Below are 17,803 nucleotides of genomic sequence, written 5' to 3' on the forward strand. Positions count from 1 at the left end.
GTGGTGACCGCTAGCTGATTCCCTAACCTTTACAGCATTCAGTTCTTCCATTTGGATCGCTTTTCTCCTCTCCTCTTGCTTTCAACTCACTCTGCGACATCATCTCTGCCTCTCATTCGGTTCGCTCTCACCACACTATTGTTCCAACGCCGCGAATCTCCCATTTCTCCCAACAAGCGACAGAGCATCAGCGACCGCAACGTGTGGGTAACCCTTCCTATGGGCTTCCGCGCGGTGGGGGAGTCTGTCCTTATAAAAGCAACGTTCCAACGGGCGCCGACGTTTTATCGTGGACGAATTTTACCGCCAGCAACATCATCCTCTCCGACTACGGTCATCTGCGAGTGCATCTGTCTGACCTTCCCCCGCGCACAGCCAAGAAAGGTGAGTTAATTTGTACTCCCCATGAAAGTGGGGGGAGTTGTGTGACATTGCATCGGACGCCTACCGTTGTTTCGTTACGTCAGCTGAGTGATAAAATTTGACCCTCGATTGTGGACCCAAAAAAAAAAGAGAGTAGTAACGCGTTTTACACGTTTCAACCATTACGTTATTGAGGACAAATTGAAAAGTTGATCGGTTATGCCAGACGGCCCGGATCACGCGTTGGTGAATAATAGTTTATACACGCACTGAAAGTGAAATTCGAAACAGAGACACAGAGTAAGGGAAAATGAAGATCTCTTGGCTACCGGAGGTGCCCCAACAGCAACATAGTGAGACACCGCAGTATTATTAATGGTGTGGCCCCATGTTTCGCGGGGATTACGTGTTTCATAACAAAAGTCGCGTCGTTTTGTTGTTGTGAATGTAAAACAGCCGTCCGATACTGGCGTAACCCAACTGAGTGCGCGTCGCGTCAAAGTGAGAGGCTCATCTCTGAGGCTTCTGGTTGGTGATTGGGTCGTGTGTCGTGGTGAACCGATCATAGGGTGGTGCGTGAAATATTTTTTCCCGCAGGAAACAACGATCGTTGTACAATGTTGTGCCATTCTATCAAAGCGCTAATGCTTGCGGTGTATGTCGGATTATCGCACTGTTGTTGTCACTGATAGACAGCTAAAGTTCTGGTTTATTTAGTAACTAATGAGTCGATTGACTTCCCAAGATGTGTTTTAATCGAACGCAAGAGAGACCTTAATAATCTTGATTGCTTTAAAAAGAAGCTTCATCTTTCAAGTCTTCAAGAATAATATGGCTATTCATTTATTTATTTATTTATTTATTTAAATCTGATTCATCCGACATCTGTGGTCTTAATGAATAGATATATAATAATGTATTATTTATACAATCGACGGACTAGTTAATTTATTTTTAAAGCGGCTGGATGTCTCGCCGAAATCAAATAGATCCTCCGCCAATATGAAAGTTCGAATCATCGACGACAGCGGTTCGTTGTATCCGAATAAAGTACGATGAAAACTTTTCTGTAGCAAAGATCGCTGTCGGAGAGGTCGTTGAGCAGCACGAAGGTCCAGTAATGAAAGTAGCCGAAGATAATCAACTTCCCCATTGAACAGCTTTGATACGAAAACTGCCTGTTGTATTCTGCGTCTTCTCTCAAGAGTGTCCAGGTTTAAAAGTCTGCATCGATCCGGGTAAGCAGGAAGATTCAATGGATCGCGCCAAGGTAGATGACGCAAGGCCAACCGGATGAATCTTCGCTGTACACGCTCAATCCTCAAATTCCAGAAAATCACATTTGGAGTCCAAACAACGGCTGCAGTTTCGAGAATTGGTCGTACTAAAGCGCGATATAAGGACTTCAAGCAGTATGGGTCAGTGAAATCCTTCGCAATCTTCGAAATAAATCCGAGTTGTCGGTTTGACTTAGCAATGATTGAGGTGTAATGAGCGTTGAAATTAAATTTCTGATCCAGCACTACTCCAAGGTCAGTAACTTTTCCAACCCATTCAAGCAAAGCACTATTTATGCTATTTATGCTCCAACAGCGTTCAAGAAATTGAAAACTGAGTTATGGCTTTGTAAAACTTGAAATTTATTTATTTATATTATAAAACTTCGTTGAAACGGACTTACATGAAGCGCATTATGAAACGCATAGTTCACACTACGTCCTTCGAGATACGGGAAGTTTCTGACACGAAGACTACGTTCAGTCACATAAATATTGATTTGTGTCAACAGTGCAGTGCAGGGGCTGCCGATTCCTCCGGTCAAAAGTTTAGCGATAAACATAGCTTGAGCCGTTGAAACGTCTTCTTTCCAGCGTCTCCAGTCCGAAAAGTTGACAACGCGCCTCGTATGGTGGCAAGTTTAGTGGATCCCGCCACGGAAGGTTCCGGAGAGCATGTTGTACGAATTTCAAACCTTGAAATCCAATTTGTTTGAAAGGGGCACCATACAACTGTGCTAAACTTCAATATAAATCGAACTAGCGAGCAGTAGAGAGATCGGAGACAGTGTGGATCACGGAATTGTAATTTTAAGGATGAATCCTAACTGCCGGTTGGCTTTAGCGATTATTTCACTGAAGTGTAGTCGAAAGCTGAGTGCATTATCGAGTGTCACTCCAAGGTCTCGGATATGGCTTACTCGCGACAGAACTTAGCCACAGATGGAGTAGCCAAACACAATTGGCTTTAGCTTACGATGGAACGAAATAGTACTGCATTTCGTGATGCTGAGCGGCATTACATTTCTTGAGCACCATTCTTCAAAACAGTCGACCATATTCTGAAGTCTAAAGCAATCAAGAGCGTTCCTGATATAACCATATAGATTTTCACATCATCGGCGTAAAATAAGCGGCAGCCAGGTGGAAGTAGTAAGGACACTTCATTGATGAACAATGAGAACAACAGTGGGCCTAGGTTGCTTCCTTGAGGCACTCCCGAAAGATTGGAGAAACTCGCCCTCCGCGCTGGTACGCAATCAGCGATGATACGAGTAATAATATCGGTAAACCTGGCAACGGTAGCATCCATTTCCTCGATTGTCTCCAGGAATTCCCAGTCGACTTGAGATATTGCTTGATTTAATGCAGCGAAATCAGCTTTCTGGAAGTTGAGGCAGCTCAGATCTGGTACAACTTCGAATTCGATTGACGACGGTAGATCGATGTCAACCTCTAGTACTGACTGGATGATCGATGTCGAGCGGGATAACTGGATCAGTGGCCTCGGTAATCGAGCACCTTGATAATTCAGCATCATTTGCTAGCACTAGATCGAGCAAGCGGCCATTCCTGTTCAACACTGGATTGATCTGCGTAAGCCCATGAAAACAGAATCCATCGAGTAAGGCCGAGGAAGCAGCTGAAAAACGTGATCGTAAGCAGTCGATGGAAGGTGGGGCGTTCACCGAAATGTTCCACACTAAACCAGACTGTTGAGATCAGCTCTCTTATCGGGTGGTAAATAGATTACGCCGATACTAACGACTAAACCTTCCGTCCGGATTTCAACCCAAAGCTGTTATAGAGTGTCACACACCGGTGTGGGATCAATAAAACCGCCCAACCTGGATGCGACAGCTATTAAAACACCACCACCACGTAGTACTGTCGCGGTAAACGAATGATAGTATTTATTTACATTTTCATAAGAATATGCTTGCAATATGTAGCTATGAATCAACAACCTTGTGTGATTATGAGCGAACTTCTGTCCAAAATGATAGAGAGGCTCCCAATTTTGGTAGAACGCTACATCTTCGGTACACAAAAATTATTCGACAATAAAACGAATCGTCTTTGGGCCGAACTCGCACAGGGAAACCATGACACCATCGATTATGGCATGTAGCAATCGGAGCGAGACCAGGCCTAAAAAATACTGCGGGACCGTAGAGATATTTCAAGGGTGTTCTGGATAACGGGAGGGTGATGTCCTGGAGCATTTTGATGTCGCAATTTCTGTTTTTGTTTCGTATCTCATTCAAGCTATGTAAACAACCATGGAATAGGTTGATAGTATTAACGATATCGTCAATTTCATTACACGTCTTTCTGCTCTTGCCAACAGCAAAACATTGTTCAGCCAGGTGCAGCTTGGATTTTTTGCACTTTGAGTTCAAATACTTCAAATATATCAACTTCTTAGTGCCATAAATAATTCGACACATTGCTACAATGCAATTTTGATACCCAGTCTCAAATCGCTGTCCGTCATGCTGATAATCGTCGCCATATGACTACATATGGTATATGTAGTCTTTGATGGCGTATGTTCAGCGTAGATCTTCTCAAGCAAGCAATGTGCTTCAATTGCCCTTTGACCCAAGTCAACGTTCCCTCTAAAGCTAAGGATCTAAGGCACATTTTCATGAAAAAGTTTAACATTTCTCAAAAATAGCAACTTTATTGCTGCGAATTGATTCCGATGTTTTGCATACTAATGGAATCATAAATTTTCGAAAATTGGTTTTATCAACACTTTTTCCCAGTTCGTAAATAGCCCAAATTGACGCAGAAGCACAATTCAGTTGTTCCTCTACTGCCGTACGGATCGGTCGTACTCAAATCGTTCTTGCTATGGAGAAGGTAAATGCTTACATTTTAAGCTCCGCTATTGCACAAAAAGCACCGAGCAAGTGTATAAAGTGATATACAACAGTTAACAGTTAAGAGTTAACTATAATTCATCTTCATTTGAGACCAAAAACGACTCAATTCAACAACTGAAGGGTGAGTTTTAAGCCTTCGATTTTCAATTGACATAAAAAAAAACCACAGGAAACTTTTAAATGAGGGGCTTAGAATGCAAGGGGTGTAAGTGACTTGATCGATTTCTCTTCATCAACTTTTTCTTCAGTTAATAACTCAACTGCAAAAACGTTCCAATTTGAGTTTGCTATAGAATCCGATAGATGAGGTTCTGACCTATCTTCCACATTGTCAAATACAGCTGGGAATGTATTTGCAGCTAAGTTATGACCAAAAGAGAAAGTCGATGTAGAGAAATCGATCAAATCACTTACACCGCTTTCATTCTAAGCCTCTAAAATTATTTTTTTTTTGACGTGGGACTACGTCTAACCGGAATATATGGAGGGTAAAATGAAAACCTAAACACAGAACATGCAGGAAAAAATGAAAGATTTCGAATGCTTATAGCTCGAACATTTCGTACTGGATAGGAGAGATGTTTGCATCACTTGATAGGGAATATTTCTACGCATCTATCGCAACTAACAAAATGTTGTTTTTCATTAGATAAACAATTGAATAACTGTAAAATATTAGGCGTTATCTAAACGCCCTAACTGCATCGTTTTGATTGGCCCGATTTACGGTTTCCCTAACACAGCCATCAAAACCAAGCAGCCTTGGGGAAATCGGCATTGCAAATACATGAAAGTAGGGGGACTTTTGTTCTCATCGAAAAATGTTCCCTAACACAGACTTTAAAACCAAGCAGCGAAATCGGCATTGCAAGCACACGAAAGAGCCTAGAGGCGAGTGAACTGAAAAGTTTAAACCCTCTTAAAGCCAAAAAGAAGAAAAAGAACACACGAAAGTAGGGGGAGCTTTTGTTCCCACCGAAATGTGTTCCCTAATAGAGATTTCTAAACCAAGGTGCCTGGAGAAATCGGTATTTCAAATTCATGCAAGTCGGGGGTATTTTTGTTCCGACTGGAATGTGTTTCCCTAACACAGACTTCAAATCCATGAAGCGTGGGGAAATCGGCATTGCGAATTCATACAAATCGGGGGTATTTTTGTTCCGATTGAAATGTGTTTCCCTAACACAGACTTCAAAACCGTGGTTTCTGGGGAAATCGGCTCTGCAAATAAATGCAAACTGCGAGTACTTTTGTCCTCGCTTGCCTTTGTGCAGAGTGGAATATGTCTGTCCTAACATGATCTTCTAAACTTAGGAACCTGGGAAAATCGTGCAGCCACTAGAAGCGAATGAACTTCCCAGTTTCAAGCAAATTCGAGATTCGAGAAGTATGTACACTTTTGGGATGTAAACTTCAGAGGGAAATGTAAAATAAAATAATCGTTTGATAATTTTTTTTTTGTCTTTATTGGAAAGATTTTCAGCCTTAGGCTGGTTCATCAAACGTTTGATAATTCTTCCGTACATATATTTTGTTCTAGTCATCATACCAAACGTAAAAGGTCCGTCATTAAATTTACTTGTAACGAAGAACAATAAATGAATTGACTTTACACGGCATTTGTTCATTTTTTTCACTCACAGAGCAAATATATTGAACTCAATTGAATTTGGAAACTGTTTCATTCAATCAAGAATTTAATCAATACAAACGAATGATTGCTCAGCTAAGGTAGTTCCACGTGAACCTTGCGGTTATATCATAGATATAACCCACTAATTTTTTATTGATGGTTAAAAACAGTCCATGATATTTCTTTTACGATTATATCATGTAAATGATTCAGGTGATCCATACGTAAAGTCCAATTTAAAGTTACTTTTTCCAACATATCTACTAGTATCTCACGGATAACACGTGTGATGTTGTCCTCTAGTTCTTGAATCGGTGCTGTTTTATCGGCATAAAAAACAGGAAGTGGGTTATATCTATGGTATAACCGCAAGGGTGACGTAGGACTATCGTTGATTTAGAGATCATTTGTATGAAGTTGAATATGAATTCATTCTGAATGAATGAATATTTGGAGAACTTCGAAAACGAGAGCGTTACGTTGGAGGCACAAGGTTTTATGCATCCAATATTGGATACGGAAATATCCTACTGATGGGGAAGAATAATCTTCAGAAGCTATCCTGTTGATTGCGATTGATTGAAAAATCACAAAACCTAATGTATTTGGTCACAGTGTTACATGGATAGAAAATATTAAAATAAACTCTTTCATATGAATGTAATTTTAAATTCCCAGAGGAACTGGCAGATTATTTTCAGTAACGATTAGATATTTCCACATTTTCCTCGATACTGGAAGCCCACCAGTGGTTAATGCTAACTCGATAACCATCTGTTAATAGCACTTGATTGAAACATATTTGGTCACAGTGTTACATGGATAGAAAACATTCAAATAAACTCTTTCACATGAATGTATTTCTAAATTCCTAGAGGAACTGGCAGCTTATTTTCCGGATCTTTCTCGATCCAAACGGAAAGAATTCCGTGCGTGTATGTGTGTGTGTGTAGCGGCTGCTTCGAGATCTTCCCGGGGAACCGTTTGTAGCATCACTCTCCTCCTGATGGATTCCCTTCTGGCCTAAGGTGCACAAACAGGCTCTTGGTGACACCGTTCATCCGCGCTTTCATGATAAATGAAGAGCTTCACCACAACAGCGACAACATGCTCCAATCGCTGTTCAATTAGAACTGAGTGGATTTCCGAGCGGCGCTCGCTTATATACCGATTGGTGATTTCAATAGCCTATTTTGAAAGCAAATTTAAGACTATTGAAACAAGTTTTTGGATCAGAAAGTAACAAGTATAGAACGCGTAGACATTTTATCTTTCGAATGAAGTGTTTATCATACCATTTCGTTCAGTTGTTTAGGAGCTATTAACACTCAAAATCTCGGTCTTCGGCGTAACGCTTTCGTTCTCGAAACTTTGATTTTACACCCCGGTATAGAAATGAAAGACGTAGTCCTACGTCAAAAGAGATGAGGATAGTCAGCGGACTATGAAGAAAGTCACCTTCGTATTAAATTGGAAATGAGTTTTGGCTTCTTCCAGCAGTTTCTCCGTCAACATGACTCTCACTATCTCACTCTACGACTCGACTATCGTAATTCATTTTTCCCCGTCAAATGGATTTCAATGCATATTTAAGTGACTTCCCCCAAAATGGCTTCGTTTCTCTCTCTCTCATGTACCACGTATGCATATATCGATTTTTGAGTTCGACGTGGTTTGACATATACTACAAGTGAGCTAGACTTCTTTGTATTGTACACGAAAATTACTCACAAATATGAAGTGGCGTGCAGTATTGTGTCCAGAAACCACTGACAAATTTGTGAATTTTGTTGATATAAACCCATTTTTTTGTATGTTTTCTTCTCAAAATTGAGCTCGGAGACAAAGTGAACTAAAATTTTGTTCATAATTCCTCCAAAACTGCACGCTATTTACGAGGACCTTTATAACATACCTGATAACTGTGTAAGTTCGTTAGTTCACGGGGGGTTGACAAAAAACCGTCCATTAATGGTGTAACTACTTTTTTGCATCAGAAATCAAGTTTTCGATTCACTTTATATGGAAGTAGAAATAAGATTGTGTACGCGGGGAACAAGGTTCATGTCAGGGGGAGTAGAAGTGTGGATTGAAGTCAGGTTGAATAAAAAGGTAGATTTGTATTCATTAGTGACGGCAATTAAAATTACCATAGATTAAAATAGTGCATCAGGTACCCTCGCTCTCAACGCTCGTCAATTAATTTTCTAGTCAATTCAAGTAATGTTGACGTTAGTCCTATTCGAAGTAAAATTACTGAGAGGAGAGTCGATTTTCATTTTTTATCTTCGGAGACTTCGAACCCTGCATTCGGTTACATATTAGAAAAGCCGAAAATCGATCGCATCGCGAATATTGACCAATTTCAAGCGCTTTATGCTCAGTCTTTTCCTGAAAGAATCACGAGGTATCCAATACGCATATGAGACTGTGCAAAGAAACATGCATTTGGCTCGATTTTATAGTGCGCCAAACCCCACGTCCAATTTGCGCTCCCCCAGTTTTTAAAAGGAGCAAGCAGCGATTAATTGTGTCGTGTCGAATAATTTTCGATTGAAAGCCCCTTGAAAAATGGAAACTCAGTTTTGAGTGTTATTCTAGACAGCGGGCAGGATATGTCAACTCAAAACATCAATTTGACAATATTGCAAGGCAAATAAGTACTAGGTTGCCTTGATTACTTGAAGTTATGAAAACATTGTTAATTGCTAAAATATTTTCGGGCGCGAAAAATATTGAATCGATTACATGTGGATGTCTAGTATAGTTAGCTGCTGTCCGTACGTGAGGGAAGAGTTCACTAGAGCGTTACACACTTTTTTTTTTATCCCACTTATTTATTTAAGGCTCATTAGCATTTTAGCTGTAACAGAGCCGAATTTTAATCGTCTACATGTCACATGTTTATCATATCTATAATTAGCACATTACACAATTGCCATTCGCCAGTATTCCTTCTATACCATTACATATGGTACATTCACACAGTAGCCATTTAGGCGTAAGAGTATTCTTTCTGTTCTTCCATTATCCACCAGTTGGACCACCGGACAGCGGAGACAATTGATTGATCATTGTTGAGTTATTTATAGAACAGTAGCCCGATGTGTCTTGCAGAGCAGAGCAGTTGTATGGATGAATCGATCTTATTTCGACCGTGGATCGATCTCCATCGCTGATGATTGTTGCGTGGACGTAGCTATTCTGTAACAACACAAAGATGGTCAATGAGGGCCCTGAGTTTTGAACTCACGATCGATCGCTTACTAAGCGAACGCGCAACCAATATGGCTACGGAGACCCCCCGTTACACACATTCTTGTGTTCTGGTTACCTACCTAAAATTTGTTTCCAAAAGAGGGGACCAAATTAAAAACCCTTCAGACGGTCACGGATCGGGCGATTTCACTATACTGCTGAGGTCCTAGCGCCATATGATATGCAAGTGCATCACGAGTAAGACTCAGTGTTATAGTTTTTGACACAATCAGTTGTAGGACGAAGGGTTGAGGAGGTGAATTCGGCTGTGCCACTTTCTCTTGACATTGTCGCAGTCTTGGGACTAACAGCTTCCGGTTGATGGTGATTGCAAGGAACCTAAATGCGTTTCGTCTTGGGATACTTTTATCATGGATTTATAACGAAATGTAGTGCTCCCATGGACAAATTTCATGCCAACTCGACTGGCCTTTGGCAGCACCATCTCAGATAGCAGAGAAACGTTGTGGGTGTAAACACATGGGTCTTTTAAGCAACTTTGCATACTTGAAATATTCTAGAAATAATTAGACTACTTTTTGAAAAGGGGCAAAAATGTTTTCTTAATTTTTTACAAAAAAAATATAACTCAAAAACTATAACATCTACAAAATTCTGGTCAAATGATGATTTATATCCACTAATTTAGATGTTTCACCACTATACTTAATGTACTGTACTGTACTGTACTGTACTGTACTTAGTTTTCTCATCTTTCAAATGGAAGCAACAGAATCGTTTTCCGTAGCGTACTTTTTTAATATCGAGTCAGTTTGAGGCAACAGAGTCCGAAACAGAAAAAAAGTTCTATAAATCTGTCATTGTTGAAGTTTGAACATATGCACAGAAGGATTTTTTTCATCAAAAATAATCATCTATCACCCTCTGCGAGATTCTGGATAAATTTATTTTTTTCATGCGAGAAAGGTGTTTTCTGACTTTGAGGGGACAAATAAAAAATTAAATTCTTCTTTTGTATTCAAGAAACGAAACCATGAAAGACGAAGAAAAAATATTTTTTTAAACTTGATTATATATAAGATTCGATTATATACAATGAAAATAAATCAGAGACTGTATACAATCGAGTCCGCCCTGCATTCACTTTTGTTTTTTTTTTTTTTTATCTTCGCTTATTTTTCGTCGGCCTATTTCCGCCACTTTAGTGCCAATCACCGACAACAGGGAGGCGACTCCACCTGTTCCTACCTTTCAGACTCAACAACTCATGAGCCGGGCCAACTTCTTTTACTTCCCCTCCGAAGGAAGACGTAACCAGAGATTTTTCGCATCAGAAAATCCCAACGACGCCAGCTGGGATTGAACCCAGGCCGATCGGATTGTGAGGCTGTTACGCTAACCACACAACCACTGGCGCCGTTCCTTCACTTTTGTTGCACCAAATGAATATACGCAGCAAGGAATAAAGCCTGTTGATTGCATATCTGAGCTGTCCATAACATCGCACACCATTTTTGAAGCTTGTATACAAGTTTCAACCGCATATATCGCAGAGCAGCGAACGGAAGAAGAGCTAAAGCGAGGGAGTTTTTGTTTCTCACTGGAACGGTGTTGCTAGTAAAATTTTGCGGTCTATATGAATATACAGACAAACCTGTTTTTGTGCGATCACGTTTTGTGCATTTCCTCGTTTGTGTGACTCTTTTTATGAGATTTAATTATGAAATCGGAACTTAAAGCACACAAACCAATAGCATAAGCAATAAAATCGCACTAAAACAGTTAAAAAATGAAGAACTGCACAAAATGCGATCGCACAAAAACAAGTTTGCCTGTATATATTGCAAGGGATAGCAGCGTTAAAAATGAAAAATGTGATCTGACTACCCTTCTCTAGGCATCTAGTTAGCTAAATATTCACAAAGTTTGCACACTCTGACACTCACTGAGTCAGGATTTGTTGCAGTAATTGAATATTAATTTTTCGCTTTGCGTAGTCTGTATAATTTTGCTGTTTCATAATGCATGGAGATGGTCGACATGTGATGAGTTAGAGGCATAGAAGAATATAAACATTCTGCACCGAAACCGATCATAGTTGGGGAACCCGAGGCAAGAGTGCCCATCTGATTATTTTGCCTTTTTCCATCTTTTACAATTATTTAACTACAGAACTATGTTTTATACAGATACTGCATATATATCACATATAATCAGCCAGAACCTTAAATATTTTTTATTGGGAAACAGATAAATACTAACTGAGCTTCTTACAACTGCAATCTATATAAGAACGCACAGGCGCAAATTAACGAAATACCCTCAGTTTCTATATGTTTGCATGACTCCACCCATAAATATAAATAGAATAATCATTTTTCTTCAACTTACTGTATGAACTAATTTAAATCATACGCATTTATTTCAATAAAAAATAAATTTGTTATCTCTCAACTTCCGGGGCAAAAGGAGCCATTATTACCGGGGTAAGAATGCCATAGTCGTAACCTCAAATTCGATCTGTCAAACGCAAATAGTGTAATCGTGGTTGTGTTTGTTGTGGTCATGGTTTGTAAATATGAACGGATTTCGTTCCGAAACCCGTGGCAGATGGAAACTATGGTTGTTGCCGTACATTCTGTAATCATGGAGACGAGCTGCGGAGGAATATGGTTTGCCCAGAAGAACATTGGCCAAATATGTGCAGAAGTTAGGCTGTTTTAAAACTGTGTTTTCTAAACAACAGCAGGAGTAACCCGTGAGTCACATCCTTAATATGCAGAAGTTATTTCGAGGGCTGACAACACACGACATCCCGAACCTAGGGTATAAAATCGCAGAGTGAAATAATTTAGTTCACTTTCTCGACAAAACATCCAAATTGGCCGGAGAAGATTGGCTTGCCGGTTTTCGTGAACGCCACCAGAACTTGAGTTTGCGTTCTTTGGAACCACCGTGAATTTCACAGTGCTTTATTCATCAAAAATTATATTTTTATAAGATTGGCACTCTTGCCCCGTACTGAAAAAATACAAGCCAAAAACATCATTTTTGTAAATGAAACATGTTCATAGTAAACGTAACTTTTGAACAATTTGATGCATAGCTACACCTAAATAAGAGTATAACAAAAGAGCATTCAAAAACGCGTATTAGCTTAAGGTGGCACTCTTGCCCCGGGTTCCCCTAGAGACGAATGAACTGGAAAATTTAAAGCCTCTTTAAAACAAAGAACGGAATGGAACGAACCAATCATGGCGATTTTGGTTTGCTTGCTCGTGTATCATGAAGTGCGAACCGAAGCAGAGTTGTCTCGTTCACTTTTGTGTCATGATTTGCAGCATATAGAAGCAAAAGAATGCTGGGGGGAATCATTTCTGTAATAGCATATTTGAACAAAAGAAAACGAATTATTCAGTTAATCGGCAAACACTGCAGTCGTCTATACCAAGGCGCCTCTATATATACCAGGTGAAACAATCATATGAAATGCACTTCCAGCCATATTGGAATTGCTGTCGGTGCTGTTTACAAACAGCTCTGGTGGAATGTTCTACCCGGTCGGAAGAACAGCAAAATCATCAGGACGCTGCCGGCGGCTCTCTACAAACTGCTACGACGCTTATTCGAACGATGCCTACTATGTTCAGCTTTCGCGAGTTTATGTGAAAAAGAAGGGATGATTTTGTAGAAATTTCATTCTTTACCAGTTCATCCACTACTCTCGCATGTGAAAATGCAAAAATGACGTATCCTAGAAATAACAAAACAAACAACCCCCGCTCCACAAACCGTAATCCCCTTCTTATTGTAGTGAAGATGTTTCTTCACCTGTTATACATTTATACAAGCGCCTTGGTCTATACCCAATGTCCTGGAAAAAAGGTAATGAAGATGGTCGAGTTTCGAGCGACATAGCATGCGCTGCCATAACTATTTAGCAAATAGTGACGTCAGTCGTTGTGTTTATATTTGATTGCCCACCGCATCCATGTAAAAATGTTATTTTCAGGAAGTAATTTATCAATTAAAAACGTACATTTTTGTAGAGCTCCCGCTGAATATGAGGCTAATGTGATAGCGTGGAGTGAATATTTGTGAAATCACGTCGAAAAAGACGGATAAAAGTGATATTTCCATGTGCCATTTTCACTCCACCACGTTCATAGAAACAAACGAAGTTTTATTATTTTACCGTTATGAAGTTGATGTTTCGAAGGCTCTCAGTGTCGGTGTGTATGTTGTGAGTTAATAATCGTCAATTAATCAAAATTTCACCGGAAATGTTACTGCTTTCGAGAACTAAGTATACGTCTGCTCTCTGGACCTTTTTACCACATGAATAATCGAAATAAGCCATGATATAATTGCCATCTGATAAAAAACAACCAGTTGAATGATTTCATGATAATTTTGGCTCAAATTATCATGCAACCGTGAGTGTTTTCAACATTGTTTTGTTTCTTCCATATACATTCCATATTGAATGCAAATAATTACGACACGATATTTTGCTTGCCAATACAGATATACTTCGCCTACTGCTCCACCTCTATATGTACCTCATTGGTCTATACCTGTCTATACCTAAGAGAAGACATGACAACTGGCTTCTTACTCTTAAAGGCTGATTTAGACGATGCCAGTCAGCGCTCTAGTTGAAGTATCCAGTGAACAGAGAACAGACACTCTGTTCAAGTTACTTGTACCAGTATCGAACAAGTAATTGGCCTCTAACTTAAACAGATACTTCAACTAGAGCGCTGACTGGCATCGTCTAAATCAGCCTTTGCTCTTGGACCAAGTGCGACCAATGGGGATGCCGATCCACTCGAGATGTCAAGTTTCCAAATGAGTTAAAATTCCTGAATATCTTTTTTTTTCACGTCCCTGACATATGGTTTCGTATAATAAATTCTATGATTAATTACATTTGGATGATATAAAGCAAAATTGTTGCGTACTTCACAACAAATTGTGTTTTTCTATTATGCTTTATCATGAAAACTAGTGTGAGAGTACATACCCTGAGTACATTATGTAGAAGTGAATCTTTAAATATTCTTGGCAACCCATTAGGATTGACCAATCAGCGGCTGCTCCGAAAACTGGTCCGAAATAGACCCCCTATTGTCTAGTCTTGTCTTAGGTCCATACATCGGAAGATGGACACTTTTACAGAGAAAAAGTAAAATCTACAAAATGAGAGCTAAATAATGAAATGTAGGAGATTATCAAGTTTTTCATTAAAAAATATAAAACAAATTTTAAAAAAATTGAAAAAAAACATGAAAAAGTTGTTGTCAGAAGAACTTTTTCCCTGTAAAAGTGCTCATCTTCCGATGTATGAACGAATTGTAATGGAATTTGGAATTTTGAGAAAAAATACGTTTACGTGAATTTAAATTTCTAAAAAATTTTTTTTTCTGTGTAATTTTCCTTTAAATTTTTTTTAGTATTTTTTATGAAAATTTTAACAATTTTCTACATTTTATCCTACGACCAGAATTTTGTAGGTATCATAGTTTTAGAGTTAAGATTTTTAAATAATAAATAGCAAAAAAAAATCAGTCCTTTTCAAAAAGTAGTCTAATTCTTTTTCGAAGATTTCAAGTATGCAGTTGATTAAATGAGCCTAATTTTAATCACCAAATGCAATACGACACAATTACATTTTTTCTATTCAATTCCACGACTTCGAGTCATTTTTGAAAGGGTTAGTTGAGTCACACATTTTCAACTTTCTCACGAAGATTTTTGTACCCTCTATGCAAAACCTGTAACTGTCGATATGATCCAAATTTTCTACCAATCAGTTTCGTACGTATACCAAATACTGTTTTAGAGTTCGGGACCCAAATTATGATCCTGAACTTGAAAGTCGCCATTATACGTCGTCACTATACTTCTGTTATCGCGGATTGCATCGGTTCTGATCACTTTGTGTGCGCTATATGTCATTCAAGAAATGAAACCTTACCCTATTATCTGAGATAAGATTTTTTATTTGCTTGTTGAATTTTTCCAATTTGGTTGTTAGGATAAAAATAAAATCATGATACCAGATTCATTTATCCCATGATCGATTCACCTACGTGACACACCAACGCAACCAAAAACTGGACACTATAACGGTTATTTCCCTCCTATTCTCATTTTTAACAAATGTGCATTATCGATACCGAAAACCAGAAAACGAAAGACAATACACCCAACAATCTTTATGAAATATCCTGATTTCGACAAAAGCATCACGAAGCAACGGTTACGTGATCCGACTCCGAAAGATAAAATTAACAGCTTTTGTGTCTCGCTTCTTTCCCCCATCTCATCCGCAGCCCCAACCGACAAAAATGAAAGTTGTCATCTGTCTGTTCGCCGTCGTCGCGCTGACTCTGGCCGCTCCCCAGCAGCGCGATGGATCCGCGCTGACGAACGAGGCCATCCGCCAGGCGCAATCCCAGCAGCTGATTCCACGCGACGCCACCATCCAGGGGGTCTCCGAGGGCATCCAGGTGGCGGCACTCGAGTCCATCCCCGGCGATCAACGGGTCGATCTGTTCCAGCTGCTCGGCGATCAGATCCCGCGGGAAGTTATCACCAACCTCCAGTCGCAGGTCGATCAAGTGGGCCAGAACTGAAGCCGCGGATGCGCAGGGCGAAGACATTAGGGCAGTATTCGACATTCTAACCTACACTAATTTTACAGCATCTCAACAAATCGTACACTAGGATATGATTTTTTTTTTGTTTCTCTTCCCGAAGTTACCAGTTGATAGAAAAGACACTTGTTATTCTTCCACGATAGTGCCAATGTTTCTTTTTGCGGCTGTACTGCAAGGAGATATGTTTTTTGTTATGTTAAGTATGAAGAAATTTAAATAAATGTATAAAAAATAAAATGCAAATGTTCTTATTAGCGATGACTGTCCAAAAAGAGCAAGATTTTGACTTGTAATGTCAGCTTCGTTTTAAAGGTCTAGTAAAAACAACATCAATTGAGAAGAGACTAGATTCTGTTATGCAACATGGCTCATCTGCTGCAACGGCGGCTACCTCATAACAACTCTGTATTCACTTTGCCACAGCATGGTTAACATAAGCTTTCCGTTGCATCCGAACATCCAAAGGTGTGAAACCATTACTGTGGGAATTTGTTCAGTCAATTTGTAGCATTGTAAAACATCGCACGAAACATATGTAGAGCATGGTTTGGCTTGTTAGTGCTGCTTCGCGAATCTACAATGTTTGTGTTATGTCGACGCGTGCAAGATGCGGAAAAGTTGAACACCTAATGAAGCATGGCATCGGTGAATGGTTTCTCAGCTCTTCAGCAATACAATGAGTACTCGCGAAAGGACACATTTCGGCATCCACTAACAAGCTGGTTTTTCTCATACCTTATTTGGAGCTGATTCTTCGCTTGTCATGGTAGCATTTATATCCAATATGCGGTCATATTTGGTCAACGAAAATAGAAAATTTTGTTTTCGTTCCTCAGGATTAGTGTGGTTTGAATTGAAAACAAGAATGTTTGAGCGAATGAAAAAACCTTACCAATAATGAAACGAATAATCAACCGGAAACGTGAAGTGAGACTCAGAGACTCAGAGACACAAATATTTTGTTACAAACAATAACTCAAAAAATAATAGTATAAAATGCATTTTTATTGTCGAACGATGATTCAACGCAACCAGGGCAACGCCATTCTATGATGTCGTAAGATATGCAAACGATTCATGGTCGGCATGTACGCGAAGGTAAGGGGCGAACAACTTCGATTCCTACGACACAATCGACAGAAGCAGCATGAGGACGAATAAATTCACCTGCGAGAAGCTATCAAAAACAACACCGACACAGCCTTTGCTATTGCCAGGCTAAAACGCAATGCATTGTAATGGCAATCGATAGCGTAATTGCCTCGGAAATTTCAGATCCGTCTACTGATCAACTTCTCACCCGTATTCTAAAATACGATCGGGTCAGAATAACTCGGTTCATTCTGTAATTCTGTAATAGTGCATGGCAATTTGACATAGACGACATTGACCTTCGTTTTCTATTTCTGTAAAAATAGAAACAGATTTTCGGGTGGAATAAACACGCTTTTAAAACGAAAAATATTGATGGAAATTAGCTAAACCCTTTCAAATATATTTTGTATGTAACTCAGTGACACATTTTTTGCAAGTGGGTAGAAATCATGTACGAAAATTGTGTCTGGAAATATTTTTATATTATGGATTAAGTTTTAGCGGAAATGTACAGATTTTTTCGTTATTTTTGGAACAGATTCTGTACGGTACAGAGTATAGATTTTCGTAAAAAAGTACAAATTGGTACAGACTTTTCCAGGTATGAAATTACTTACATTTGAAAAAAGCAACATTAAGGTATGTACATGACGGCTTTTA

General features: G+C 39.3%; 1 protein-coding gene across 1 annotated transcript; it reads left to right on the plus strand.

Moving 5' to 3' along the window:
* Positions 1-247: 247 nt before the first annotated feature.
* Positions 248-16,285, plus strand: LOC129775961 (uncharacterized). Its single transcript, XM_055781258.1, has 2 exons — positions 248-384; positions 15,722-16,285. Exon 2 carries the CDS (start codon positions 15,737-15,739, stop codon positions 16,022-16,024), a length of 288 nt encoding a protein of 95 aa, XP_055637233.1. The 5' UTR covers positions 248-384; positions 15,722-15,736; the 3' UTR covers positions 16,025-16,285.
* The last annotated feature ends 1,518 nt before the right edge of the window (positions 16,286-17,803 follow it).

The sequence above is a fragment of the Toxorhynchites rutilus genome, chromosome 3 (assembly GCF_029784135.1).
Source record: "Toxorhynchites rutilus septentrionalis strain SRP chromosome 3, ASM2978413v1, whole genome shotgun sequence".
Lineage (NCBI taxonomy): Eukaryota > Metazoa > Arthropoda > Insecta > Diptera > Culicidae > Toxorhynchites > Toxorhynchites rutilus.